Here is a 27,397-nt window from a genome sequence, read left to right as displayed (position 1 = left end):
TGTATAGGTTAGGGGACAACTAAGGTTTTCTCTGAATTCTGAAGTCTGATTTTAGCCTCAGTTTCGTTTGTGCTATATGAAATTTCAGTTTGAGCCAACAGCCAAGTCTCACTCCTCAGATGTCAAATGTGTATAACATAAGGGTTCAGGACAGCTTGGACTAATGTTCTCTCTTTACAGGTGGAGACAATCTTTCAAAATAAATGTCTGAAAAATGTTTTCAGAATAAAAGTTTTAGAACTTTGATAAATGAGAAAAATCTGCAGGCATGGTTCCCAATGCTGTCCTCTGAAGCTATAAGCAATGAGGGACGTGTGTGTGTGTGTGTGTGTGTGTGTGTGTGTGTGTGTGTGTGTGGTTGTTGTGTCTCCTGTGCAGGTGTGCAATAATAAGAAGAATTGCCACTGTGAGGCGCACTGGGCTCCTCCATTCTGTGATAAACCTGGCTTTGGGGGCAGTGTGGACAGTGGCCCAATGAGACTGGCAGGTGAGTGTGGCTGTGAGTGTGGGTGTGTGAATGAGTGTGTATGAGTGAGTGTGGGTGTGTGAATGAGTGTGTATGAGTGAGTGTGGGTGTGTGAATGAGTGTGTATGAGTGAGTGTGGGTTTGTGAATGAGTGTGTATGAGTGAGTGTGGGTGTGTGAATGAGTGTGTATGAGTGAGTGTGGGTTTGTGAATGAGTGTGTATGAGTGAGTGTGGGTGTGTGAATGAGTGTGTATGAGTGAGTGTGGGTTTGTGAATGAGTGTGTATGAGTGAGTGTGGGTTTGTGAATGAGTGTGTATGAGTGAGTGTGGGTTTGTGAATGAGTGTGTATGAGTGAGTGTGGGTTTGTGAATGAGTGTGTATGAGTGAGTGTGGGTGTGTGAATGAGTGTGTATGAGTGAGTGTGGGTTTGTGAATGAGTGTGTATGAGTGAGTGTGGGTGTGTGAATGAGTGTGTATGAATGAGTGTGGGTTTGTGAATGAGTGTGTATGAGTGAGTGTGGGTGTGTGAATGAATGTGTATGAGTGAGTGTGGGTTTGTGAATGAGTGTGTATGAGTGAGTGTGGGTGTGTGAATGAGTGTGTATGAGTGAGTGTGGGTGTGTGAATGAGTGTGGATGAGTGAGTGTAGGTTTGTGAATGAGTGTGTATGAGTGAGTGTGGGTTTGTGAATGAGTGTTTGAGTGAGTGTGGATGTGTGAATGAGTGTGGATGAGTGAGTGGGTGTGTGAATGAGTGTAGATGAGTGAGTGTGAGTGTGTGAATGAGTGTGTATGAGTGAGTGTGAATGTGTGAATGAGTATGTATGAGTGAGTGTGAGTTTGTGAATGAGTGTGTATGAGTGAGTGTGGGTGTGTGAGTGTGTATGAGTGAGTGTGGGTTTGTGAATGAGTGTGTATGAGTGAGTGTGGGTGTGTGAATGAGTGTGGATGCATACATCTTGCTGTGTGTGGGTGTATACATATATTTCTGTGTGTGTGAGATTTTGATGTTCATATGCGCTATTGTATGATTCTACATGCTGTTTGTGTATGGGATGAGTGTGTGTGGACATGTGCGAATGTGTGTGTGTTTGTTGATCAATGCTGTACTCCCTGTACACAGAAAGTGAGAGTGTGACGGTGGCCATTGTAGTGGCCTTTCTCTGCTTGCTCTGTGTGGGGATGATTGGATGTATTAAGAGGAAGACTCTGGCTGGCCTCTTCATCAATAACAAGAAAAACACCATTGAGAAACTCAGGTGGACAAAATTTTTTTTAGAATAAACAAATGGTTTTAGACAAACGTACACCATATGTGGCGATGTTTGTGTAATAAAGCAGTAATGAGGATGCAGAAAACTGTATAGGATTTTCCACCCACAAGAGCCTGACGTAATCTTGCCTGTAACATTTCAGGCCTGCAGGACCAGAGAAGATGACCAGTCCTACACACACAGTCTCAACAAGCCATATTCACCCTGGGACACTCACCCCCTCTGCACACAGGTCCTCTCCTCATCACCCAGCCCCTGCCATGCCACACAGTGCCAGCATATATAAGGTGTGTGTGTGTGTGTGTGTGTGTGTGTGTGTGTGTGTGTGTGTGTGTGTGTGTGTGTGTGTGCGTGCGTGTGTGTGTGTGTGTGTTTATCTTTGTATGTATGCATGTCCTTTGCCGGTAGAGCGTTTTAGCTATTACACAATCAGCCCAACTGAACATGCATAAACAGACCCTTGAATTCACATTTGCACTGTTTGACAGTCTACTGTAGTGCACTGCTGACTGCAGACACCGTTCTGCAAAAAAGCCAGGCAGTGGGCAAACTCTGTCACATCAAGAACACAAGGTCTGAACACACACAGGGTGGTGTATACATCTCAAAAAGATGTCCAAATTTGTTTGAGTGAATCCAGGCATGTAATAATGATAGACCTGCATCAGTAGTCCCCTTTGGGAATTTTGATGAGGTGTGTGTTGATATGAGCCTCTGCAGTTTGCATGAACATCCAGTAGCTTGTGTGTGTGTGTGTGTGTGTGTGTGTGTGTGTGTGTGTGTGTGTGTGTGTGTGTGTGTGTGTGTGTGTGTGTGTGTGTGTGCGCTGAAGCAACTCTGCTCAGCATGGAGACTCAGTAATTCAACTTGTTCGGTGACAATTAAGTGGAGATAAATGTATGTGAGACAGAGACAGAATGTGTATTCAAGTATGTGTCTAGTATTTCTGTGTGTAATTCCATGACAGTTGGGTGAAGTACAGGCTCAGGTTAAAAAGCATTACTAAAGTGGTTTTTGTGTTAGCGGAGGATTCTCCAGCTGTTTCTGATTGTGTGTGTGTGTGTGTGTGTGTGTGTGTGTGTGTGTGTGTGTGTGTGTGTGTGTGTGTGTGTGTGTGTGTGATGGTAAGAGCAGAGAGGATGTACATCTGTTCGATGTCAGCCATGTGGAGATGAGCTCATACACCAGACAGACTCCATACAACTCATTCTCTCTCTCTATCTTCCTATCTCTCACCATCTCTCCCTACCTGTCTCACCCCACCCTCTCTCCCCCTCTCTCTTTCTCTCTTACACACACACACACACACACACACACATACACATAATACTCATTTGTCATTTTCTTTCATCAGCCCTTGTTATCAAGCAGTCACACCCAGGCTTAGATGGTTTTCCTTTGGATTGATGTGTTGTTTATATGTTTGCATAGGTTTAAGAACTACACGTTATTTATAATTCACTTATTCATTTATTGCCCTGTTTTTCTCTCATTCTTTCTCTCTGTTTTATCCATTTCTTTCTCCCTCTCTTTACCTTATCCCCCCTCCCTCCTGTGTCTTTTTTTTCGAACCCCCCCCCCCTCTTCCCCCCCTAAAGTCCCCCTCTCCTCACCCGTCTGTGGATTCTGCTCCAGGTTCCCACAGTCTACGGCAGCTGCCCCGGTGTCCTGCGCTGAACATAAGTCAACCAGTGGCCCTCCCCTTCACCATGACCCCCTCTCCACCCATGCCAGCCTTTCAGCACACACCCATGCCTCCACTAACACACACACACTCTCCCTGCCACAGGGATTCTCCAGCACCGCACATCCACTCCCACATGTACACACACTCTCGTCCTCAGTCCCCATCACAAGGACCAGCCCTCCTAACTTTGAGCTGTCAAAGCACCTGCAGGGCGGCGATGGTGAGTACACAAAAGGGGCCTGTTTGGTTCAAAATTAAGTCTGTAGGTTACTTTGGCTCAGAATTACATCTTGCCATAGCAACATGTAGCTTTAACAATACATAAAAGAAAAAGCCCCTTAAAGATAACAATAAATGTGTGCGTGCGTGCTTGTGTGTTTGTGTGTATGCATTGTAGTTATTATTTCATTGTGTCTTCGGTGCTTAATATGAGTTTGTTTCAGTGAAGTGCTCCAGACATTCCATCAATCTGTGTTTTGGAGTTGCATGCATGACAAGCACATCCTCTCCTGGAGTATAACTGCAGTTTGTTCCCTCTCGTCTCACTGCGTGTTTGTGTCCCAGCATGCTTTCAGAGCTGCAATACAGCGAAGCTTTCAGGAGCACAGCAGGACATTGTTTTCTGGTGTAATGTGTTCAGTGCTGTGGTGTGAAGAGGGTGGTTTCATAATGTTTCTAGGGTTTTTTTTTTTGTTGTTGTTAAAAAAATAGTGTCTGTGTGTATGTTTACAGTTTCTCTGAGTCCAGTAAAAAAACAGACAAACACACAGGTCAGCCAGTCAGGTGGGAGCCTTTGTAGTCCTTGATATGATACATGCACACGCTGGTATAAGTGTATGGCTGTTCACAGATGTGGAGGTGGTGTGAAAACACCACCTAGGAGGAAAATGATCACGCTACAACCTGCATAACAGAGTCACAAAAAACATACCCAGTGTTCAATGGTGTAAAAAAAAAGCTCAGAATCCTCACGTGCGAATTTACTGCAGCTCTCACATTAGTGGGAGAAATGAGGAGCAGTAAATCAGGTCATGTAGCAGCGTGATAACTGGCCTGGATCAGAAGAGGCTGAAAAGCCCAGGTTCCTTTACCCTGGAAATACCTGCAATACTTGAGTGGAGAATCACCTGCTTGTGGCTCTACATCGAGAGAAGGCTAGCACACCTTTATAGTCTTAGCTTGGTCTGTCCTCCCAGACCTGTCCACACAATCTCTGATCATCTAACACAAAGCTAACAAACACAATACACAGCCGGTCTGACACGAACACACCGTAAGACTCACGTGTCACGCGCACTTACTGATCTCAGGACAGCACACCGAAGGCTGCTGTTGCAGCTCCAGGGAGAGGAGAGGTGGGGAGACAGTGCATAAGCAGCCCCTAACAGATAGGGGACGCCATCTCCCCCAGTCCAGCTGTGCCAAAGCATGCCTCAGCCCGCTGTATGGTATGTCCATACCCACAGTCTGCCCAGAACCAGCATGTTAAGTTGAAAGTAAGGCTAAAAATAAATATAATTAAAACAGTGATTACTGGCTGAGAGAGGGACCAGTACTTAGCTTTCAGAGATGTGAGTGCCTCAACATTAGATAAGCTTTTTGATCAACTAAATTTGTCAATTTGGCCAAATGGATTGTAGAGCTTTGTAAAGGGAGAGCATGTGTGCTCTTAACAACATCCCCTGAGGAGATAGGGAGAGACAGGGTGTATGTGTGTGTGTGTGTGTGTGTGTGTGTGTGTGTGTGTGTGTGTGTGTGTGTGTGTGTGTGTGTGTGTGTGTGTGTGTGTGTGTTGTGTACTTTGGAATCACAATTTCCCTGATAGTGAGCTTCTGGGTTGAGATGTATGCTTTGATATATTGCAAAATTCTGACCAAGTTCAGGATGAGCTTCCCATGTTCTGATATTAGGACACAATGACCCCCGAACCCAAACTGAGTTTGATGAACTCCAGCACTTGATCTTATCAGTGTTAAAGTGCTGACATTACTGAAGCAACCATAAGTATTATTTTAAAAAACAAATAAATCAGGGGATGTTGTTTACATTTACGGCATTTAGCAGACGCTCTTATCCAGTGCAACTTACAAAGTGCTTTGCATCTGATCACAGAATTCATCCTAGGTAATAGTACGGATAGGCCAGAATTCAAGATACCATTGAGTCAGACTACTACTAAACTAGTCAGACTACTACTAAATAATTACACACCCTGCCTGATGAATGATGAGAAACAGCCTGAGCAATGAATATAGTTATATTGAGAAACTGTCCAAGAAAAAGAAACTGACACTGAAATTGTGGATAGATCTCTCCTAAAAGACCACAAGAGAAATGAGTGAGAAAGAGGAAGCAAGTTAGAGGGAATGAATAAGAAACAGATGTGTAGTAGGTAGCTTCCGGTTATAATTACATCATCTTCTGTGAGTCGATTAGGAACACATGACAGGTTCTCGTCACAGGCCCCTTGAGGTGCGTTGCCATTGGCGAGAATAGACTGGCATGCACAGTGAAAACCTACGGCTTTACATTAAGGTTACACCAGCTCTGGTTAGACTGCCTTACTGTGCCCTCTAGTGGAGGATCAAAGACAAACAGCAACGAATATTTCCAAGTATAGTGTGACCAAAGGTCTGCCGTGTCAAAGGGTGATGTGGGATTACCCATGTTGCCAAAAAAGTGCCAAAAGGTTATTCAAATTGGCTGAAAATGCTATTAGTTACACACTGAGACGAAAAAGGTTGCTGGAGTTGTACCAACTGCATGCCAAAATCTTACATTTATATTCACTTTCAGTACTGAAGTTTCCATGAGGACACATCTTCCATACCTTCCATTAACACCTGGGAAATGGCATACAATTTGCATACAATAAATATTGTATTGGTCTCACTCTGTTTTTAAATTGCCGTTTAATCATACGATATGCATCGTCTGACTAGGAAAATAGCTCCATGCTAGCTAACTAATACAGTCGAAAGGGGGACCAACTCAGCATGCTAGCTAAGACGGTCAAGATGGAACCATGATTTGCAGAATGAAACATGTCCTTGTAAGAACTTGGATGAGCCGCTCGTTAACTTCTTACTAGGAGCTCAGTGGGCCTTCTGTTACGATGACAGAGGGGATGCTTGCAGAATTCATAAAGGAGGTGAATTTTTTTTTATGCCCCAGGCCTGTTTAATCTCTTTAGCCTGTAACCAACTCTTTATTTTGCTGTAGCAGCCTTAGGTTTTTAAGTACTGTGTTTGGATGTCTGTTCATAGGGTTGTAGCCATTTTTGCCCAAATGTTCCATTGTTTCTCTCTCAGGAGCTTGAGAAACCCAGCCCACCTCAGAAGCCTTTGCCCGCTGACCCACTGGGACGGAACCTCCGGATAATGCGGAATCCCTCTGCAATACGCCTTCCGGCCCCCATCCCAACCATCGCCACCCCCCGTTCCGCAGCCCCTCTCACACAGCCCAACAGGTTACTTTTACTTGGGGGAAGAACACTCCCAACAACTTTTAGTCTAACCACTATCTTTCCATCACTTCTGTTTTTCTTGTCTTTATTTCTCTCAGGCAGACATCATAAGCAACCTCCATTTTGCTAAAGCTTCTGTTACTGTGTTGCATATAACGGACTGCCTCTCTCTCTTTTCCTCCTGCGCAGACCTCCACCTAAGCAGCCCCCTACACTGCCAAAGCCTCAATTCCTCACAGGCAGAATGAAACTCAGCAGCTAAACCCTGGGACCAGCTGGATCTGAGCAGAGATATCACACTTGTTTTTGCACTATAAAACTCTGCTTGTCCCAATGAACAAAATTCTGCTCGTGGAGGCTCGATGGTTTGACCTCTCGGTGCTATGCCTCCCATCGGTGCTAAGAGTCTACGCTCAGGTACACGTCGCACATTATTTATGTTTATTGAAACTGTATTTATTTCAGCACCGTGTATTGTAGTGAACTCGTTTTATGTGGTTGAGCCCTGTTTTTAGGTTGGATTTTGTTTCATGAGTAGAATTATAAAATTATTCACCCATGTAGAAAGAGGTATAAAGAGATCTGAACTCTAATCTGTGAAATGATCAGAAGACTAATGCAAGTGGCTTTTTAATGTTAGAGCTGAATTGTGAAAAGTTTAGAAGGGAGTAAGTGTTTAGTAAGTTCCACTCTGCTGAAGATGCACTCCATGGTTTTATAATCCCATGGTTGTAGAATCCCATATGTGACACCCATTTGAAATTACAGAGGGTACATCAGTCGTAGCTACATCAGTGCCATTTCTGTAGCTCATTTCAGAGTAAGTAGAATCATTTCAGGAACTCATTTGGTGCAAAGCTGTTACTGTACTTTCCCCAGACACAGTGATGGGAAACAATAAATCTCTCAGCATCTACAGGGCCAGCGAGGATGGCTCCATGTACCCACTCCTGAAACTGTGTGTTCATATGATAGGATCAGGGTTTTTTCTCTGCCACTGTTTCATCTCAAAAGGCATCCTGAACTGCAGAAGCTTTTTTTTTCATTTTACCTTTTTTCATGAAGGTTTCATAAACCTTTTGAACTCTAGATTTGGCTACTTAAAGAATTCATTTACCACTCAGTGATGTCAAACAATGTTATGATGCGCCTCCATGTTATGATGTGCTGTGCATATTTCATATTATCATGCCATTTTATGCTAATTCTTTATGAGAAAATTGTAAGATTGAACTGTATTCAACATTTTAAAGAGGACAGGAGGTTTCCCCCATGTGACTGGACACTCCTTCCCACAAGGACATGGAGGCCTCACTGACTAATATTAATATTCATTCACTGGCTAAAGATGCTTCATTGGCTAAAGATGAAATCTGTCAGACTGCAGCTTTAATCATCTTCTAATTACCTGATAATGAGACACTGGCTCAGCAGTGCCAGTGGAACAGAAACCTGGGCTGGTCTGCCTTTAGAACAAGACATAAAAAACACATATCTGTAGCAAACAGGAGTCACAAGATGTATCTTGAGGTTTTTGAGGTTCAGGTTTTTTTCCCTGTCTGTTCTGTTTATCAGTTTGTTGCTGACATTTTGGCTGCATTTCCCCAGAGCCTACATGTGTCACCAGCCTGCTCTAGACTGTGTGGAACATTTTCAAAACATTATATGTAATGTTGAGTCTTGTTACTGTGATCTGGGGCTTTGTTTTGGTGTGAAATCAGTGGACTTCAGTCTTTGGTCAATGTCCACAGCAGACATCAATTTCTTCATCTTCTGACATTACTTCAGGTGAAATGTTCCTTTGGATTTATGAAAACACTACAGTAGAATGACTGCTTTGCTTGTTTGACTTGGTAGCCTTTACTTCTGTATTCACTTTTTACCATTTTATAACCATACACTTCTTTCAGTATTACTACACATAAAAAGGTAATGTTATGTTTCTTTTTTCACTCAGTAAATGAGACACAAATTTTAGCTGTTTTGTTTTTCTTTCTTCAAATAACTCTTTGATAAAAAAAGTATGTGTGAAAAAAACTGTAAATATCAGTGTGTGAGGGTTCATAGACTCTGAGCTCATCAATTACAAACCAGTAAACTTGTCTATAAAACTGATCTGTGGGTGAATCGGTCAGTTCTAGTCGTGGGTGGAGCTTCACTGTTCTGTCCAGCAGCACTCTGTTGACTTTCTGTCGCTAACAAATGGATGATATTCTGAAACGCAATCAAACGATGTTATATATATATAGACATCTAATGCTGAACTGAACTGAATTTATTTTGACCTTCATTATGTGTTTCCCCATGCATTACCTTGTTTTTGTGTCGATCTGCTCCATCCTCTAAAAGGAATTTAACCAAACCCTTGTGGTTATTTAGTACTGCACCCTGATAAACAGAGGAATTCACTATCAGTGCCAACAGCTGGACTTTGAAAGACAGACTAATTATGACAACATCATTATGAACATTTAAACAAAGCAAACATATTTACATTTTCATATTTACACATCTGGAAGACATGCTTACCCAGAAACACATTTGCATATATCAAAGAGTACGGTGTGTGTGCTTCTTTAGGACTGAACCGATCACATGAAGGTTAGATAAATTGGCTATCCTAAAAAATTGTCCTGGTCTGTGTGTGTATGTGTGATTGTGTATGCATGTCCAGTGGTCGATGGTGCTCTGTCTCTCTCTCTCTCTCTCTCTCTCTCGCTGTCTCCAGCTTCTCACCAGTGTGTGACTGGATGTAAAAGCCATGTGTGTATTAATTGTAAAGTGACCTTGAAAGGCGCTATATAAATATAACTTTATTCATTCATTCATGACCTTGATGTGGCTAGTACTCGGCTCTACTTCTGGACAGAATTTAGGCCACACTAAAGCTGTGTATGTGGTCAGAAGCTTTACTGATGGGTCGTAAGCAGCCATGTGAGTTAAGCTCATACTATGAGTGGGGTTTTCCCATTTTTGTCCCGCACGTTAACATCTGCCTCTGCGCCGATGAGCAACGCAGCAACGGTGGTGTCCCCTGTGACAGCAGAAACTCTGTGGAGAGGCGTTCACTGCTGTCTAGCACATCCACCTGAGGGACATGGAACACTCAGCGTGACTGACACAGCTGTGGCAACATCAAACCTCAGTGGTATATATCGGATACTGCAGTGATCTCTGTTGCTAACAAATCCCATTCATTTCATAGGCTAAACTGAAAAGGCCGTTCTTCTAAATTTTAGATAAAAATATATCAAAATATCAAGCATTGGTCAATCAGAGATCCAAGATCAAACCAAGAAGATAATCTTTTTGAATATTATCTATATATATAATATAACCTCATATGACAGTGCTTTAGGGATTAATGACCTAATTCAATATTTAACCCTGCCTCATTGCCTCATAGCAACTTGAATATAAGACTGGTCATCCAACATTTGCTCCAGTGAGAAATAGAGGATTTGATCTCTTTTTGTAGATCTGTTGTACTGAGACATGATCAATTTACAATGAATGTTTATCTCTAAAACTCAAAAACTCCTATATTTTAATAATAATATTTTTAAGCAGATATGCAAATTAGAGTTAGCGCTGAGTCTCTGGCTGTCTGCCCTACCGGTAGCCTGTACATACAGGATGTGGTCCTCCCTCGCAGCCGTCCTGCAGGAGGTAGAGTAGCACGGGCTGGTGCCCCCCGTCTGTGGCCCAGTGGAGAGTACAGCATCCACAATGATCTGTGGCCCCCAAGGAAGCTCCACATTCACGCAGGTAGTGCCACCTCCAGGTGGGCCGAGAAACAGACCAGCATCACACTGACACGCACACAAACATCTGAGACAAGCCCGCACTAAATCCTCCCACAGAGTAAACGAGAAAATTAGTTTGAAAATTGGCACATAGTGGTGCAGATTTGCATAATTTATCACAGGTTTCATTACTATTGGCTACGTAGGAATTTACATGAATATTTATAAGCCATTAGTAATTAGCCACCCATGACTGACTAAGACAGCAGGCTTTCATCTGTAATTGCTAGCTTAAGCATTTTTGAGGCATTCCTTCCTCTTGTGTGTGTGGTTGCATGTTCTGGAGCGTACCTGTCCTATCCACTAGAGCTCCTGTTGTTGACATCTGCCCTGTGCTGAACCAGCACATTCACAATGCTACAGTGCAACTCCGTATTAGGACCATGTTGGATCACTTGTTCTTTTTAATAGCATTGTTTATTTAACTTCCTATTAAGTATCCCATTATGCTGGTATGAGATGTTTTAGTACTACAATTACAGCATCATAAAATCATAAATGGACTCTGCCTGCACTACCTTATTTTCTAGCATGCTACAAGCTAGTATGTGTAATGTGAATACTGATTTTAATTAGCAGAGAATGCAATGGAGTGAAATACTAGTATAGGTGCGGCTCTCTTGTCTTTAGGGCAGGCTGTACTGTAGTGACCTTCATTATCTGGGTTGGGTCCTACTTTGTGAAACCCCTCATGGCTTCCACCATTAGTGGAGTAAAACCCATTCAATCAGCCACGTCCGCAACAAACATCCTGCAACACAGAGTGCAACATGTGCAGCTCAGGACCTCTCGGCTCTCTGTGGCACCATCACGCTTTAAGCAGAGTCAAACCAAAGTCATCCTATAGGCCACACTAAAGCTAAAGTGTGACTAAAGTCATCTCACCCCGACTGCAGCTGCTCTACGTTGTTCATCTTCACCGTCTGATGAAGATCCTTCCCGTTGACCGGCTCTCCTGTGGAGATGTCCATACTCATACGTGTATACATACACACACATGCACATTCACTTATGCACACATCCAATGCAAAGATTGCACACTTTTGGCTCATGTATCTATTATTACATCATTATCATATCAAACAATAACAAAAATAGACCAAAAATATTTTTTACGATGCAAACACACACAACAGAATGCATGTCTTTGGTGCATTCTTATTATCATATCATTTTCATTACAAACAATAACACAGAAAAAAGAGACAAGATGAAATCATTTTTGTGTTACAATAAAAAATATACTCAGATGAAAATGTCTGCCTGCGTTCTTTGTTATTCTAGTGTGTGTGTGTGTGTGTGTGTGTGTGTGTGTGTGTGTGTTTGTTTGTGAGAGAGAGAGAGAGAGAGAGAGTGTGTGTGTTCATATGTACAGGAGACACTGTCAGCTCAGGACTGTAAAGCTCTTCTGTGACAGTCTTCAGTCGGAACTTGAAGGAGGTGCTAGCCTCCAGACTGTATACTGTACTGAATCCCCTGGAAATAAAACCAAACACACTGTCTGCACTTTTAATCAACTAACGTCTCAATTAAGATATTCAGGCCCAATGGAAAATACTGTTTTTAAGGCTCTTACAGTTCCTAAAATAAGAATTCATGGAAGACTGTCACTAAGAATAAATATATTTTTCAAAAGTAATGACAAACATAAATTTTAAAACATTTTAGCCAACGTATAAGCCTAGAAAATAGAAAATGTAATTGATGTCCTGGGCAATTCATCCACAGATACAAGCTTACACATATATCTCATGAAAGGTCTGTTTCCTGTAATCCTTTGCCAATCTGAAAAAGTTCCAGCCATCAGGTAGACTGGCGCGTCTTTTCAATGCTCCAGAACAGCTCCACGCTGTAGTGACTCACCTGCTCACCTGACAAGGGCCACACGGGATACCCTATAATCTTTATTAGAGGAAAGCGATGCTTTAAAATATTTTATTCAGCCACCAAGTAGCACTAAACTCAGTCATCCCTGAAAACTATGTGTACTTTTTACTTTGTGTTCTTCACTCTGGAAACAGTTAAAGAGAATATACTTCATATAATATGAAGACTTCCTCCATAAATGGATGGACAATATGTTAAAATTTTCATAACTGGGCTTCCTAAATCAGTCATAGATTATGCCGTTGCTCGTGTTTTACCTGTTCAAAGGATGAATACACTGACTTCTAAACAATTAAGAATTCATTTGGTGCTGACATATCATCCAACCAATAAAACAGTGGTTAATATACATAGATATTTCTACAGACCTCATCTCTTTTTAACGACCAATCAGATAATAGCTGTGACACTGCAGCTCTACATGCGCAACATTTTTAACCCAGCATCTAAAAAATACCACAAAAGGATCGATTATCACTCATTCCTCCTCATGTATTTCTGCAAGAGTTGTCTATTACTGTATATATGTGTTCACCTTTGTATTGCAGTAACAAGAGATGATTTGCTGCTCATTCTGTTGAACATTTTTGGATCATCATAATTAAGGATTTGTCATTTCCAGTGGCAATTTTTAAACTAATAGACATTGTATTAATGGCATGTTTGTTTGTATAGCCAGTTGTTGCACCAATGAAGACAGGACTCTCATAGAAAAGAACTGTCAGGACTTTAAAACACCACAGAATGAATGTTGTGATTTAAATATCTACTTTTTCTACAATAAACTGGTTCCTGGAGATTCAAATTAAGCATTTTGTTTGCATAGCTGATGATGGCGCTCCTTCGGTTATGAGACCCCCAATTATGAGTCATGAAAATGAGCATGGTTAACTATTTTTGTACAAGAGGGTGAAGGAAGGCTAATTACTCTCGGTCCTGTCTGTAGGTAACCGGAAGGGGGCTATATATGAGAACTGATCTAATCGTTGGATGAAATATCTTACATATAGCTGTAAATTAATTCCAAACTGCTTTTTAACTTTTGCTTGCATTGAACATTATGATGAATTAAAACGTATTGCACAGTATATAAGATCACGTAAGATGTAAAGGTAATGTATAGTTCATTGTGCACCCCAGTTCTCAAGCCATTTGTGTCCCCCCACCTATGACATCAAAATTTCGTCCATGCCCCCAGCTCACAGGATGCGGACCTTGACGTGATGGGATTAAACGGGCACGTGACCTTCTCGGTGATTCCTCGCGAGTACCGGAGCACGTGGGCGAGAGAGCTCCATACTACTGACACTCAGTCTGAGTATTTATACTAGAGGTATTTGACAGAGATCGGTTGTCGCTCATGGAAGTTGTATACAAAATATAAATTCGGTGCGGAGGCTCACAAGTAAGTTGTGAGAACATTTAATGAGAACATTTCTGCTTATGCCATATAAGAGCAGAACCAGGAGCGAACTGTTCGTCTCCAGCGAGCCCGAACTGCGCTCATGGCGCACAGCAGCAGCGGCGTGTGGGACGGAGACACCGTGGAGGAGGACATGAGTTCTGAGCTTGTAGAAGGATCCGATGATGTTTTCCGCTTTGGAGACGATCTGGAGCTGAATCAGTTTGACGGCTTGCCTTACTCCTCCCGTTATTACAAACTTCTGCAAGAGAGAAAGAAACTTCCCATATGGGAAAGTAAAATAGACTTCATTAATGCTTTAGAAGACAATCAGCTTATAATTGTCTCGGGCACAACGAAGACTGGGAAAAGTACACAGGTGGGTCAAAATATTATTGTTCACGGCTGACAACTTCTTTCCATACTAGTGGTTATGCAGTTTGACAAGACCGTCCAACGCATTAAATGACGTAATCGTTAAATTAAATGACGTTACTTTTATTTGTGCTGGTTGAACATGCCGCTAATCATCTCGACCTTGCCTCCACTGCACTTGCGCGTCCCTACGTGAAGCGAAATGTCACACAACTAAAAGTCAAGCTAGTAATGGCATCCTCCAAATACTAAATATAGAGCGGAACCTTAGACTTCTCCTCTGTTAACCGAGTTCCTCACACACTCGTAGACCTAAAGATATGGAGGGGTTAGGACTCATCTAGTGGGCTGTGTATAAATTGGCGCATTGCTGTTTGTCTGTAATAACACTGGTGTGGTTACTGGAAAACAAAATCTGATAGATACCAACCTACGTACAGAGAGACAGGCAGATAGACGTGGTGGTGGGAGTGGTGTGAGAATAAGGTGGTCCACTTTTGATAGTGCAGTAAGATCTCAGGCAGAGGATTATCTAGTTACGAGTTTCACATTTTTCTGTATCTTGCACTCTAGGCTCCAAAACACTTTCTGGTGCCTTTGTGTTGTGTTGGTGTTTATCGTATAATTGGCCTAGTTGTTGGATACGTTTGCTGACCGACATGACCGCAGTGTTCTAAAAAATGTATGAAGAAGTTATACAGGGGTTTATGTTAACCTATTGCATATCATGCAAGTATGACTAATTTTCATTTGTAGAATTTAGCAGACTTACAATAGTGCTTAGTTGTATTCAAGGTAAATAATCTGGCTAGCAGTGTCTAGGCAGACATCAGAGTGGATGTCTCAAAGAGACAGTCTCTCTCCACCCTGCCCTAACCTCCACCACAGTCTTTCCTATCCAGGGTCCCTGACTCCTGGCAGGGTGTCCTGGGCCCAGCAGATGCTGTTGTGAGTGTTAAGTAGGCTGAGTGTCCGATGGCTTACCAATAATGGCTTAGAGCCTCCAGCACATGGATGGGTGGCTGTCACGAGGGACCTGCTCAGAACTTCCCCAGATCCCTCTCACACTCTCCACCAACAAACTCCTCTCCATTAGCAGCATAGAACCAGGAGGAATTTGGTTTCTCAGATGAAGGTTCCCTGTGTTTACAATGCTGCTTTAGCATTTATGCAAAAAGTGTTGAAATGTTGAAAATAGCTGGACTGAATCTTGTGACTTGCTGTGCTGTAGATTTAGATTAGTAACATCATGTTAACACTTTGGTAATCTTTTTGGTATGTGATGAATCTTGCTTGTAACGTGAAGGAAACAGGAACTATTGCAAGCTTTATTCAAGCATCAACATTCTGTTCTCCATTAAGAGTTTGCTCTTCACAAGCGGCCAACATTTGTTGTTGAATTTATGTTCGATCTCTGTCTACACTTATACTTGAACCGTGAAGGATATTATAAAATGTTGTCAAAATATTACCATTTAATGTACAATGATATCCACGATTCAATCCGTAGAGGTGAATTTGAATTTTTGTGGATTGGTTGTATAGTAGCACACAGGATGTGTACCTGTTCTGTGTTTCTGTGGGGTTGTGTAGCTGTTTGTGACTGATCCGGTGTGTGTGTGTTTGTGTAGGTTCCTCAATGGTGTGCAGAGTTCTGTCTGTCAGCACAGTATCACTATGGAGTGGTGGTCTGCAGTCAGATACAGAGGCAGCAGGCTGTCGATCTGGCCCTGCGTGTTGCTGATGAGATGGATGTCAATATTGGTCATGAAGTGGGCTACACTATCCCACTGGAGAACTGTTGCTCCAGTGAGACCATACTCCGGTATGTGTGGAACACACTTCACAAAATCTGAATGATGTGGTTGCAGGTGAAAGGCAATCATGTTTAATTTCTCTCTCTCAAATGCCCACATGCACTCACTTATGAACACTCCTGTGTAGAAAACTGGTAGTTGTTTACCAAAAATCGACCCAAATATTTACCAGAATTCTGTGCTGAGTGCTTCCATGCACAAATAAAAGTTCTGCTTGAGGGGTTTTTTTGCTTGTCAAATCATGTAGAATCTACTGATGATGAGCAGACTGGTCTTCTTCCTGGTGTTCTTTTAGGTACTGTACAGACGACGTCCTCCTGAGGGAAATGATGTCTAACCCTTTGCTGGAACGCTACGGTGTGGTGGTGATCGACCAGGCCCACGAGCGCACTGTGAGCACAGACCTCCTCCTCGGTCTCCTCCGGGAGGTGCTTGTCCAGCGGCCGGAGCTCCGCGTTGTGGTGCTGTCTGTCTCGCCGGCTTCGGACAGGCTCGTCGCACACTATGGCGGCGTGCCCCATCTGCGGGTGGAGGCAGCGCGCTCCGCTCAGGTGGTGTACAGCAGCGGAGGCAGGGCGGAGAGCTTCTACGCAGCCCTGAGGCTCACGCTGGAGGTGCACAGGGCCCAGGAGCCCGGCGACGTGGCCGTCTTCCTCGCCTCAGAACAGGTCCCTGGGCAGCTCTGCCTTCACTTCACTTCCACATACAGATCGATCATTGATTGGGCTAGTTTGTTCTAAAGGTCATTTCTTTCTAGCGAACTCTGAGCAGGCTGGGATCTTTTAAAATAAGCTTTTAAAACATGGTGAGGTGTCTCTGCTGCAGAACGTGTGTTCATAGCAAGATTCATAACTGGATCTATAAGCTGTGGGATTTGTGCCCTACATCCAGTTATCACAGGTAGTGGTGCGATTTAGTACCCTAGATTAGTACTACTAGTACTACTAGTATTAGAACTGGAGGAGTGACGTCTCACGGCTGTCCTGAACACCTGAGGCTCCTGGAGGAGCTGAAGGAAGCAGCTGAGACCCCTGGACTTGTTTTGAGCACACTACTGCCTCAGACATGGATCAGTGAGATAACAGAGACCAATGTCTCAAAAACAGTTAACGCAGGAATGTTGTAAATGATCTTACACCACTATCCATCACTCTGTTTTACAAGTGCTGTATTAATTGTGTATAATTCATTAGATTTTTTATTTTGATTGTACAGTAAATATCCTTAAAGCTGTGTGTTTGTGTGTGTGTGTGTGTGTGTGTTAGGAGGTCAGCTGTGCATGCAGTCTACTGGCTAAAGAGGCAGCAAGGCTAAGCAGTACCCTGGGAGAGCTGGTTCCTGTGGCGATGTGCCCACTCCATGCTGGTATCTGTCTTCCAGTCACAGATATCCAGAAGAAAAGTAGGAGGGTCTTTCTGTCTTGTGGCCAATCTGAAGATTTGTTTTGGTCAGTGGACACAGTGAATTTTGTGATTGACACAGGAGTAGAGAAAATATTTGTAAGTAATAGCTTTAAAATAATGTCTGCATGATATTCATTTGCAAACAGAAAAGGCATCTAATTTGTGAAGGTATCATCAGTAATGTGAAAGTAATCAGAAAGTAATGTGTCTTCCTCTCTGAAGAGTAGTAATAAAAAAGATTTATCTAAAACCAATTTAAATATTAGTCAAAGACAACACAAGTAAACACAAAATGCTATTTTTAAATGAAGGGGTTTATTATTAAGGTAGAAAAAGAATCCAGACCTACATGGCCCTATGTGAAAAAATAACTGCCCCCTTGATAAAACATGACTGTGGTTTATCACACCTGATTATTGCCACACCTGTTCACAATCAAGATATCACTTAAATAGAACTTGCCTGTCAAAGTGAAGTACACCAGAAGATCCTTAAAAGTTACATGTCATGCTGAAATTCAGGAATAATTGAGAGAAAATAATGGAGCTCTATCAGTCTGGCAAGGGTTATAAAGCTATTTCTAAACCACAATGAGCTATGGTGAAGACATGGAACAGTGATGAAGCTTCCCAGGAGTGGCTGGCTAACCGAAATTACCCCAAGAGCGCAGCGACAACCCATCCAAGAGGTCACAAAAGAGCCCACAACAACATTCAAAGAACTGCAGGCCTCACTTGCCTCAGTTAAGGTCAAGTGTTCATGTCTCCACCATCAGAAAGAGACTGGGCAAAAATGGCCTGTATGGTAGAGTTCCAAGACGAAGACCGATGCTGAGCAAAAAGAACATTTAAAGCTCGTCTCAATTTTTCTAGAACACATCTTGATCACTTTTGTGAATACATTCTGTGGAATGACGAGACAAAAGTTGAACTTTTTGGAAGGTGTGTCCCCCATTACATCTGGCATAAAAAATAACACTGCATTTCATAAAAAGGTTATGCCAACAGTACAATGTGGTGGTGTTAGTGTGATGGTCTGGGGCTGTTTTGCTGCTTCAGGACCTGGAAGACTTGTGATAAATAGAACTATGAATACAGAATGAGACTGTCTGGCCATCTGTTCATGACCTGGAGCTGAAACGGACTTTGTTTCTGCAGCAGGACAATGATCCTAAATACACCAGCATGTCCACCTCTGAATAGCTGAAGAAAACTAAAATGAAGACTTCTCAAAGTTCTGACCTGAATCCTATTAAGATTCTTTGGAGGTTTGGATGTTTTATTTCCCTTAATAAACACCTTCATTTAAAAACTTGTGTGTGTGTGTGTATATTAACACTATACTTTTGCAAACTTGGACTGGTTCATCACTGGATACATGACTGAGATTCATGACACTATTTTCAGCTCTATTCTGAATACAGCAATTAAATGTTTTGATGTATGCTAACACCTGAGTTGCAGCTGTTGACCAGGTGTATATCTTGGACTTTGTATACCTTGTATAATGAGCCCATTTTTTAAATCAAGTGAAAATCAAGCAGCATTTGTGGTCTTTTTTGATGTGACGGTAGATTATCTCTCAGTATTGATCCTGCTGTGTTCCCCAGGTGTATAACCCCCGTGTGAGAGCCAGCTCTGAGCTGATCAGACCAATCAGTAGATGCAGGGCGGAGATCCGTAAACAGTTGACGGGCCCTGCAGGTGAGCCATCCGTCATTAGAAGCTCCTCAGTAAATTTCCATTTGAAGTACAGCTGATGTTCATAAAACGTGTCCTGTCTGGCCCAGTGCCTGCCCAGTCGGGGGTTCCAGGCTGTGTTTACGACCCTCAGCCTAAATCTGTTCCGTATGCTTGTAGGAATCACACTGCCGTTACTCAGTATGCGTAACTCTGTGTGTTCTAGTTCTAGTGATCTAGTCTTACAGCTGCCCACTTTTGCGAGATTACACCTTGTCTGGAACTATAATTCACATTTTTGATGTTCTGTAAAAGAGCATTAAATTCAGGATTATATGTATTCTGGGTTAGTAGAACCAGACTTAAATCCTGTTAAATCTGGTTCAAGGTATTCCAGTTTCCCATGTATATCTCAGTTACATCCTATTAAGATTTAATGTGTCCACAAAGATTAAAGTAACACTGTAAATCCTATGGTGTGTGTGTGTGTGTGTGTGTGTGTGTGTGTGTGTGTGTGTGTGTGTGTGTGTGTGTGTGTGTGTGTGTGTGTGTGTGTGTGTGTGTGTGTGTGTGTGAGAAAAGGCAAGTGTTTCTGTCTGTACTCTGAGGAGATGGAGCTCTCTGCTGAGATTCCTGCTAGGATTCTAGAAGCAAACATCATTTCACCAGTTCTGTTCCTGAAGAGGATGGAGGTTGCCGGACTCAGACAGTGTGACTTCATCAGTAGGCCGGGTGAGACTAACAGGCAGGTTTTTTTTGAGTGCAGTGATTGTGATGTTTGAGCAATGTTTGTTACATAGATGGACAGAAAAGACTATCACCATTACAAAGAAAATGTGCTGTGCTGTTAGAATAGTTCACACGAGAGAAAGTGTGTGTGTGTGTGTGTGTGTGTGTGTGTGTGTGTGTGTGTGTGTGTGTGTGTGTGTATGCTGCTGGCTGGTAGTCAATGATGCATGTTAACCATGCTGACAGCGCTAGTCTCCATTAGTCACTACATCGTTGTTGCTAAGCATGGGCTCAGCCTACGTAGGAAACTTTGATCCTGTTGAGCTGTGTGGCATTTGTTTGCCTTTCCTGTTGTAGCAGGTTCAAAAGAACGATAGAAATGTACACAGAAGTGAGAGAATCCCTTTCAATAACATTCATGTTAATACTCTCTAAATTTTAGGAAAATTGGTCTATATATTCAGTAGCAACAATGGTTGATTGTTGGTTTGTTTGTTTTTTATTCAGTGATGGTTAATAGACCAGTGGCATGGTATTCATCCAGATCATTTGTTGTGGAATCAGCCTGTGGGTATTCAGCAGTGCCGTGCAGGCAGCTTCATTCTTCCTGCATTCCTGCTAATGACTTTGTGACCATTTCCTCCAGATCCCGAGGGCTTCATGCAAGCTCTGGAAGAGCTGGATTATCTTGCTGCCCTGGATGATGATGGGAACCTGTCAGAGATTGGGATTATAATGTCCGAGTTCCCCTTGGACCCACAGATGGCTAAGGCTCTCCTGGCCTCCTGCCAGTTTGATTGTGTCAGTGAGGTGTTAACTATAGCAGCCATGCTAGCAGGTACACATACTAAGGGACAGAGATTTACATTAAGCAGTTAATATAGTTGCATTTGACATTTAACCTTTAGTTCACTGCAGTCCAAAATGCTCTCAGCAGATCTTGATTTGATGCAAAGTTAAGCAGAAGAGGACGAGTTAAAAAATAAACTTTTTTGATTTATTTAGAACTGCCTTTGACATTGTGATGTTTGGTTGTTTTTAATGTGGTGCTGTGGCTTTTCTCATATACACAGCCTGTTTACACTGTTCTGCTGTGTTCGTCAGCTCCAAGCTGCTTTGTGGAGCCCCCTGTAGGCATGGAAACAGAAGCCATGCAGTGTCGTATGAAGTTGCATCACCCCGAGGGAGACCACTTCACTCTGATTAACATCTACAATGCTTTCAAACACAGCCAGAAAACCCCATGTGAGTAGTGCCCTCTGGGGCAGTCATGGCCTGGTGGTAGGGAACTGGTCTTGTGACCAGAGGGTCGTGGGTTCGATTCCCAGGCCTGAGACCATGACTTGAGCAAGGCACCTAATCCCAATTGCTCCCCGGGCGCCGGGCTAGGGCTGCCCACCGCTCTGGGCACATGTGATCCACAGCCCCCTAGTAATCACTAGTGTGTGTGTGTTCTAACTGCACAGATGGGTTAAAAGAGGAGGATAAATTTCAATTGCGGTGTAAAAATCACAATTTACAAAATATGGCACACATTAAAAACACATTAAGTAGTGCCCTCTGTGTTTACAGCACTGCAGTCATAGTGTTTTGTTCCAAAAACTTGAATATAGAAGGTAGTTATGTTTTGTACTTACTAGTACCGGTAATAACAAATTTGATCTGGCACTTTTAACTTTTACTCTGTGATTTACCTGGAACTGGAGTTCCTGACTAATATTTCACACCTTTGGTGGTTTTGTGTATTTATTACACAAGACAAAGTGCAGAAGACGCGCATCATGATGTGAGCTGGTGGCTGTGTGGTGTACGTGTGCTTTTTGTTGCACCACAGACTCCACGCCAGAGAAGTGGTGTCAAGACTACTTCCTGTGCTGTGTGGCACTGCAGACGGCAGACGCCATCAGGACCGAGCTCACGGACATCCTGAAGAGACTGGAGCTGCCGATGTCAGAGCCGGCCTTCGGGACCAAGTCCAACACGTTAAGCGTGAAGAGAGCGCTGCTGGCCGGCTTCTTCATGCAGGTGGGAGAGTGCTCCGAGGGTTTGGAACAACCAACATGTTCAAAAATAGCATTTTAGAGCATGTTCTTCCTTTCTTGTTACTGAACTTCTATGTTCAGTACCAGTAAAGCAAAGGTGTGAGAGCGGTCAGCGCAGTCCCATTATGAGTAACCAGCATGCCTTGCGACTCCGTCCTTCTGTACGAGTCCTGCTGCGTCGTGTTCCTCAGGTTGCTCGAGACGTGGACGGCTCAGGCAGCTACTTCATGCTGAGCACCAGACACATGGCCCTGCTCCACCCCCTCTCGGCGTACGGCGCCAGGACGCCCCAGCTCCGCCCGCCTGAGTGGCTGTTGTTTCACGACTACACTCTCTACGACAGCAACTGCATCCGCACGGCCACGCCCATCTCACCCGAGCTGTACGTCCTTGCTCCCTTCCATCCTGGAGGTCCTGCAGCACTGCACAGTTCTGGTTCTTCCCCAGAGCAGTCTGGCCCGTTTCAGATTTGATGCTGTGCTTTGGCCGTCTGGGACCAGCAGTTTACTGAGCTGCTTATTTGTGACACTATTATATAAAGAACCTTTACAGATCACATTCAATATGTTAAAAGGATTAAGGATAATTTGATTTTTTGCATTATTATTTTTAAACTGTCATAGCAGCCAACCTTGCAGTAATGCATTTACTGACACATAATTAACTTGATGTTCTGTGAAATGATCAATCCCATTCCTTTGTGTTTGCAGATTCGTTCAAATGGTGCCCCAATATTTTTTCTCCAACCTGCCCCCTAGTGAGAGTAAGGAGCTACTGCAACACATTCTTGACCACCATAAAGGGCCTTCGAGCTCAAATGGGAGAGAGAAGCCTTATCCTGTCGCCACAGAAACCCCGAAAGAGATGGAAGCGTCCCAGTCCCACGACAGGTGTTCACTACAGTAATGAGGAACAGACACGACCCCCAGTTGCTCTGTTCAACACAGACGGCCTGAACGTGTTCACCAGGTCCACGTGTCACGTGGTGACAAGACTTTGCATACTCCCCACTCACCAAAGATGATGTAGAATGGCCTGTCTTCCATCTGGCTTGTGTGAGCGACACTCAAACATCCAACACGCTGCCTGCCATTCAGCCTCAACCCTGAAGCATGTGCATTTTGTCATATATATGAAGTGTTTAAACATGTATTTCTACTTCAAGTATTAATTAAAAGTCCTATAAGAGAAAGGCACTTTATTTTACAGCCCACTTCAGATGATTATATACACAGAGTTTTGGAGGAAAATAAATACATACTTTTGTTACTTGAATTACATCAAACCATTTAGTTACTGTATAAAGAACTGGTTTTGCCCTGGCCTGTAGTCTGTGTGCCCTGGTTGTCAGGAGCTATAGCAGTTATATGGATTTTTCTTTACATGTAGAAGAGAGCATGGAAATGACGATGTAAAACTGAGATCCCTGCTCACAGACTTTCAATACAGTGAACCAAACATTGGTTCCTCAGTTTGTAAGAAGAGTATAAAGAGATGAAAGGTTCAGACGTCTACAGGGTGAGGTGTTCCTTTAGCTTGTCCATGATGACTGGCATTCTGTCCATGGGAATCAGACACACGGTACGGAAGGGTTTCATGGGCACGTCGTCGAATGACCACCTTCCTGTGAGACATGAGTCGGTCTCTTCCTGGACAGAGTAGTTGAACTTCGCCACGGCTTGCTGTGATTGGATAAGAAACTGCATTAGACCAGCAAGTGTGCAGCGAACAGAGGAAGACAGTCACTTGATCATGTTTGAACATTTAAAACTGAACAACCAGAGGCTGAAGGAAATAGTTTTTCCGAGAAGACTGAATGCACCTCATAAAAAAACTCCTCCTCTGCATTTACGAACATGAGCTCCTCTTTAGGAGGTCCTGGGATGCTCTTCTTGGCTTCCTGACACGTTTTGCTGATCAGCAGACCGTAGTGACACTTCCCACTGGGTTTATTGGTCCTCTGTGCCTCAGACATCTCCTTTCTGACCAAAACATCACTGTGCATTAAAATCTCATGCATACCAAAGACAACACTGGTGGTAAAGATCTGACTGCTTGGCTCAGTAAAAGTGCTTCTTTAATTTGTTTAATTTTTTGGGTTTGAGTCAGACTACCTTTAAGCACAAAGACTGCCAACTTAAATGTTTCCCAAAACGATTAGCACAGAATGCGAGTATGTTTATATTACAATGCTTTTGAGAAATTTAGCTAAATTGTCAATAAAAAGCTCAGTGCAGCTTCATCCTGTATGTGAGGTGTGTGTGTGTGTGTGATGCCATCTGCTGTGCATCATGTAAAGGCATTATGAACAGCAGGAGTTTGGCCTGCTGTGAGGTGACCCACAACCTTAGCAGTGTTAGGAAAGTCTGAATTCTGTGCCAATACTGAGTCACTTGATGGAATTAGGACCACATGCTGTCTGTCAACACAGTAAAAACAAAGGACAATGCACCTTTACAGCTCTCAGCATGGTGTTTAAGGATTACAGCTTTGAAAATGCTAATGGTTAAATGTGCACCCATATGCAAAATAACAAGGCTTTAGTATGAACTATATAACCTAAACAGCCATTGATAAATATATATTCACTAGGTTAATTATTATTCATATTATATTTAAATGTCAGTTTAAAAAGGCAAACTACTCCATGCTGATGCTGTCTTTTTTTATTGAGTTCCAGGGGTTTCGGGGACAAATTTCAGGACATATTGAACAGCTGCCCCCTTGTGGTAAAAAGAAAAAGCATATAAATGGCATCTATAACCTCTTCCACTGTTACTAAAGCCACGTCGAGTCATTCTGTGTTTCTGGGGTGTTCTAGACCTCTTTTTTGCAATGGTTGTGCTGGAAAGTAGAGCCTGGAGGTTTCTGTGGCATAGACAGCTTCTAATTCAGCTTGTAATGGGGCAGTCATGGCCTGGTGGTGGGGAACTGGTCTTTTGACCGGTCTTGCGAACCATGACTGAGGTGCCCTTGAGCAAGGCACCTAACCCCAACGGCTCCCCAGGCGCCGGGCTAGGGCTGCCCACCGCTCTGGGCATGTGTGCACCACAGCCCCCTCGTAATCACTAGTGTATGTTTGTGTGTGTGTTCTAACTGCACAGATGGGTAAAAAGCAGAGGACAAATTTCGATTGCGGTGAAAAAAAAAATCGCAATTGACAAAATATGGCATTTACATTTAATTGTAGCTAATTATGTCAACTCACTAACTGTGGATAATTTGGAATTGTTTGGACTGTTTTTAACATTTATTATCCTTGCGAAACAGCACAGGATGTGACCACAGAGATGGCAATAAAAGATCTACCTCCACAGGTGTAGAAACTATCAACAAATCTCGGTCATTAAACCATCCCACCTGAGTGGTTCTGCAGTTTGGTGCACCGTTAGCAAACTGTGCTCTGTAATCATTCTGTGCTAAACCGTGTTCACATGGAAACGTGATTAGAACGGTTAAAGTCATGTATTCGGAACCGTCTAAAAGCCACGTTTTCCAGGTTAACATGTTCCACGCCAAGATCGTCAGTGTTCTGTTACGTTCAAAGATGGTTTTGTTACCATCAAGGATTTTTTAATGGGGAAAGGGATCCCGGTCGGACAGCGTAGAGGAGAGGCTGAAGAAGAGCGTACTCACAGGAGCTGTGTGTAGAGAGGCAGAGCGATCTGAGGAGGAACATTGATGAAGCGCTCGCTGAGCAGCAGTCCCACGGACTGAGAAGAGTCGTGAAGAACCTTCTCAAACTGCTCCAGCACACCAGCCGAACACAGCTTTTCACACTGGCCTAAAACCAGCTCCTTAATCTGCTCCACACACTCCACACCCTACTCCACCACACACAGAGTCTGGTAAATATGCGTTATAATAATATAATAAAGGTAACATTTCCATAGTTGAACATGTCAGTGTTTTGTCAATTTAGCTTATTTATGACATTTAGTACGCATCTATTGTTTGGTACTGCCATGGGCTTCTGCCCATTACACTGGGTTTCTGCTTAGATTTTTTAAATGCACTTTTTTAAAACCAATTACTGTACATAAAGCTTTGTCAATGCCTAGTGTATTATTTGCTTTTGATTGTTCTAAATGTGTATTCAACAATCAAAGTGACATCTTTATTTGATGTTCATTCAGTATTGCTTAGTATGCCTGCCATATTACATCTGGTCTGTGAGACCTACAGTAGGCCACTTCGACAAGATTACGCAAATCTTTAGAACATGTGAATTGTAACGGTACCTTTCTCTCTGTTAGATTTAAAATACTGATGACCCCAAACACTTCGTCTGGATCCTCATCATCACTGTCGTCTGGCAATTCGGCTTGCTGTAAACACACAGACGTTACGTAGGTAATGCACTCGTCATGGTATTGAACAAGTTAGATGCAACCAACTCACAATATCCAAAACACTGCACCATATCGATTTAAAAACATTTTGACATATGTTCTCACCTTGATGACGCTGCCAATGTGATTCTGCTGGATAATGACGTCAGTGAGTTCAGAGGTGTTCACGTGAGCCTTCAGAAAAAGCTGTGAGAAGAAAAGCACAGCATGGTAACGGTTACTGGTCCATGTTATGTAAACAGTTGGCCATCTGTCACCACAGACCCACTTCTTGATTCAAACTGCCATTTCTACCTGTTGCAGCAGTTTCTTAATTCCACTGAAATCGTTGTCAGATATCGCGTGAGCCTCGAAATCCACGGTAACCTCCTAAACACAAATCAACGTCACACAATGTAGTTGGTTTATACGAATAAACTTTAGTTTAAAATATATTTGGACTAATAAAAGATTATTTGCAAACGCTACTAGCTAACTAGCTACCGAGTTAGGTTCGTTTTACTAGCATCCTAGCTAGCTAGCTTGTCAACATCGGGCACAAGAATACGCAAGCCAAGCCGTTTACCTCATTTATTTCTTCTTCCGAGTCTTCGTTGTCCTCCTCTCCGGAATCATATAGTCCTTCATCCAAACTGTCATCACTGTCTTTTTCAGACGGATTTTCACCGGTTCCAACTGCACGCCTTTTCGCTGAGGAAGCCATGCTGCCTCTCTGATAGCTGTAACACGTTGGAAAGGGGGGAAGTGAGGCTCAGTTCGAGCCATATAGGTTATCGTTTCAGCGAAACTGACTGCCAATAACTACCATTACGGATCTTACAGTACAGTGCTTCTATGGCGGGAAACCACCTTCTTAGAGCCAACATGGCCTCTTTTTTTATTCCTGGGAAATGGAGGAAACCAGTCTTGGGAGGATATACTATTAAAAATAAAAGTACCCAAGAGTCCTGCAACATTTTACCATGATTATACGGCAAAAGCTATCCCATTTATTTAGGTTAAGATATCAGA

General features: G+C 42.9%; 3 protein-coding genes across 6 annotated transcripts in view; 2 read left to right on the top strand and 1 right to left on the bottom strand.

The window, feature by feature from the left end:
* adam12a (ADAM metallopeptidase domain 12a) overlaps positions 1-9,009 on the top strand; it is a 78,104-nt gene extending 69,095 nt beyond the window's left edge. For all 4 annotated transcript variants that reach the window (XM_076999992.1, XM_076999993.1, XM_076999994.1 and 1 more), the window contains 6 exons: positions 379-487; positions 1,591-1,726; positions 1,884-2,028; positions 3,340-3,648; positions 6,740-6,897; positions 7,084-9,009. In XM_076999992.1, the coding sequence (XP_076856107.1) occupies positions 379-487; positions 1,591-1,726; positions 1,884-2,028; positions 3,340-3,648; positions 6,740-6,897; positions 7,084-7,156 (930 nt within the window). In that variant the 3' untranslated portion in view covers positions 7,157-9,009. The remainder of the gene's footprint in view (positions 1-378; positions 488-1,590; positions 1,727-1,883; positions 2,029-3,339; positions 3,649-6,739; positions 6,898-7,083) is intronic.
* Positions 9,010-13,842: 4,833 nt separating this feature from the next.
* Positions 13,843-23,718, top strand: dhx32a (DEAH (Asp-Glu-Ala-His) box polypeptide 32a). Its single transcript, XM_076999990.1, has 11 exons — positions 13,843-14,368; positions 15,996-16,189; positions 16,477-16,849; positions 17,447-17,680; positions 19,194-19,287; positions 19,846-19,995; positions 20,639-20,830; positions 21,097-21,237; positions 21,827-22,017; positions 22,226-22,416; positions 22,745-23,718. Exons 1-11 carry the CDS (start codon positions 14,093-14,095, stop codon positions 22,938-22,940), a joined length of 2,232 nt encoding a protein of 743 aa, XP_076856105.1. The 5' UTR covers positions 13,843-14,092; the 3' UTR covers positions 22,941-23,718.
* Positions 23,218-27,161, bottom strand: bccip (BRCA2 and CDKN1A interacting protein). Its single transcript, XM_076999991.1, has 7 exons — positions 26,952-27,161; positions 26,681-26,755; positions 26,492-26,572; positions 26,276-26,362; positions 25,671-25,858; positions 23,857-24,016; positions 23,218-23,716 (listed from the first exon to the last, which is right to left on the bottom strand). The coding sequence occupies exons 1-7, from the start codon at positions 27,087-27,089 to the stop codon at positions 23,546-23,548; spliced, it is 900 nt and encodes a 299-aa protein (XP_076856106.1). The 5' UTR covers positions 27,090-27,161; the 3' UTR covers positions 23,218-23,545.
* Between the last annotated feature and the right edge of the window lie 236 nt (positions 27,162-27,397).

This window comes from Brachyhypopomus gauderio, chromosome 3, assembly GCF_052324685.1.
Source record: "Brachyhypopomus gauderio isolate BG-103 chromosome 3, BGAUD_0.2, whole genome shotgun sequence".
In the NCBI taxonomy this organism is placed as follows: Eukaryota; Metazoa; Chordata; class Actinopteri; order Gymnotiformes; family Hypopomidae; genus Brachyhypopomus; species Brachyhypopomus gauderio.
The sequence above is the reverse complement of the archived record's forward strand: the minus strand, read 5'-3'. Positions and strand labels throughout refer to the sequence as shown.

Coding starts and splice junctions, on each gene's coding strand:
- dhx32a (XM_076999990.1), top strand. CDS start 14,093: ATGGCGCACAGCAGCAGCGGCGTGTGGGACGGAGACACCGTGGAGGAG. Junction 16,850..17,446: donor TCTTCCTCGCCTCAGAACAG/GTCCCTGGGCAG, acceptor TGTGTGTGTTAG/GAGGTCAGCTGTGCATGCAG. Junction 17,681..19,193: donor CAGGAGTAGAGAAAATATTT/GTAAGTAATAGC, acceptor TGTGTTCCCCAG/GTGTATAACCCCCGTGTGAG.
- bccip (XM_076999991.1), bottom strand. CDS start 27,089: ATGGCTTCCTCAGCGAAAAGGCGTGCAGTTGGAACCGGTGAAAATCCG. Junction 26,573..26,680: donor TTAAGAAACTGCTGCAACAG/GTAGAAATGGCA, acceptor TTCTTCTCACAG/CTTTTTCTGAAGGCTCACGT. Junction 26,363..26,491: donor ACATTGGCAGCGTCATCAAG/GTGAGAACATAT, acceptor GTGTGTTTACAG/CAAGCCGAATTGCCAGACGA.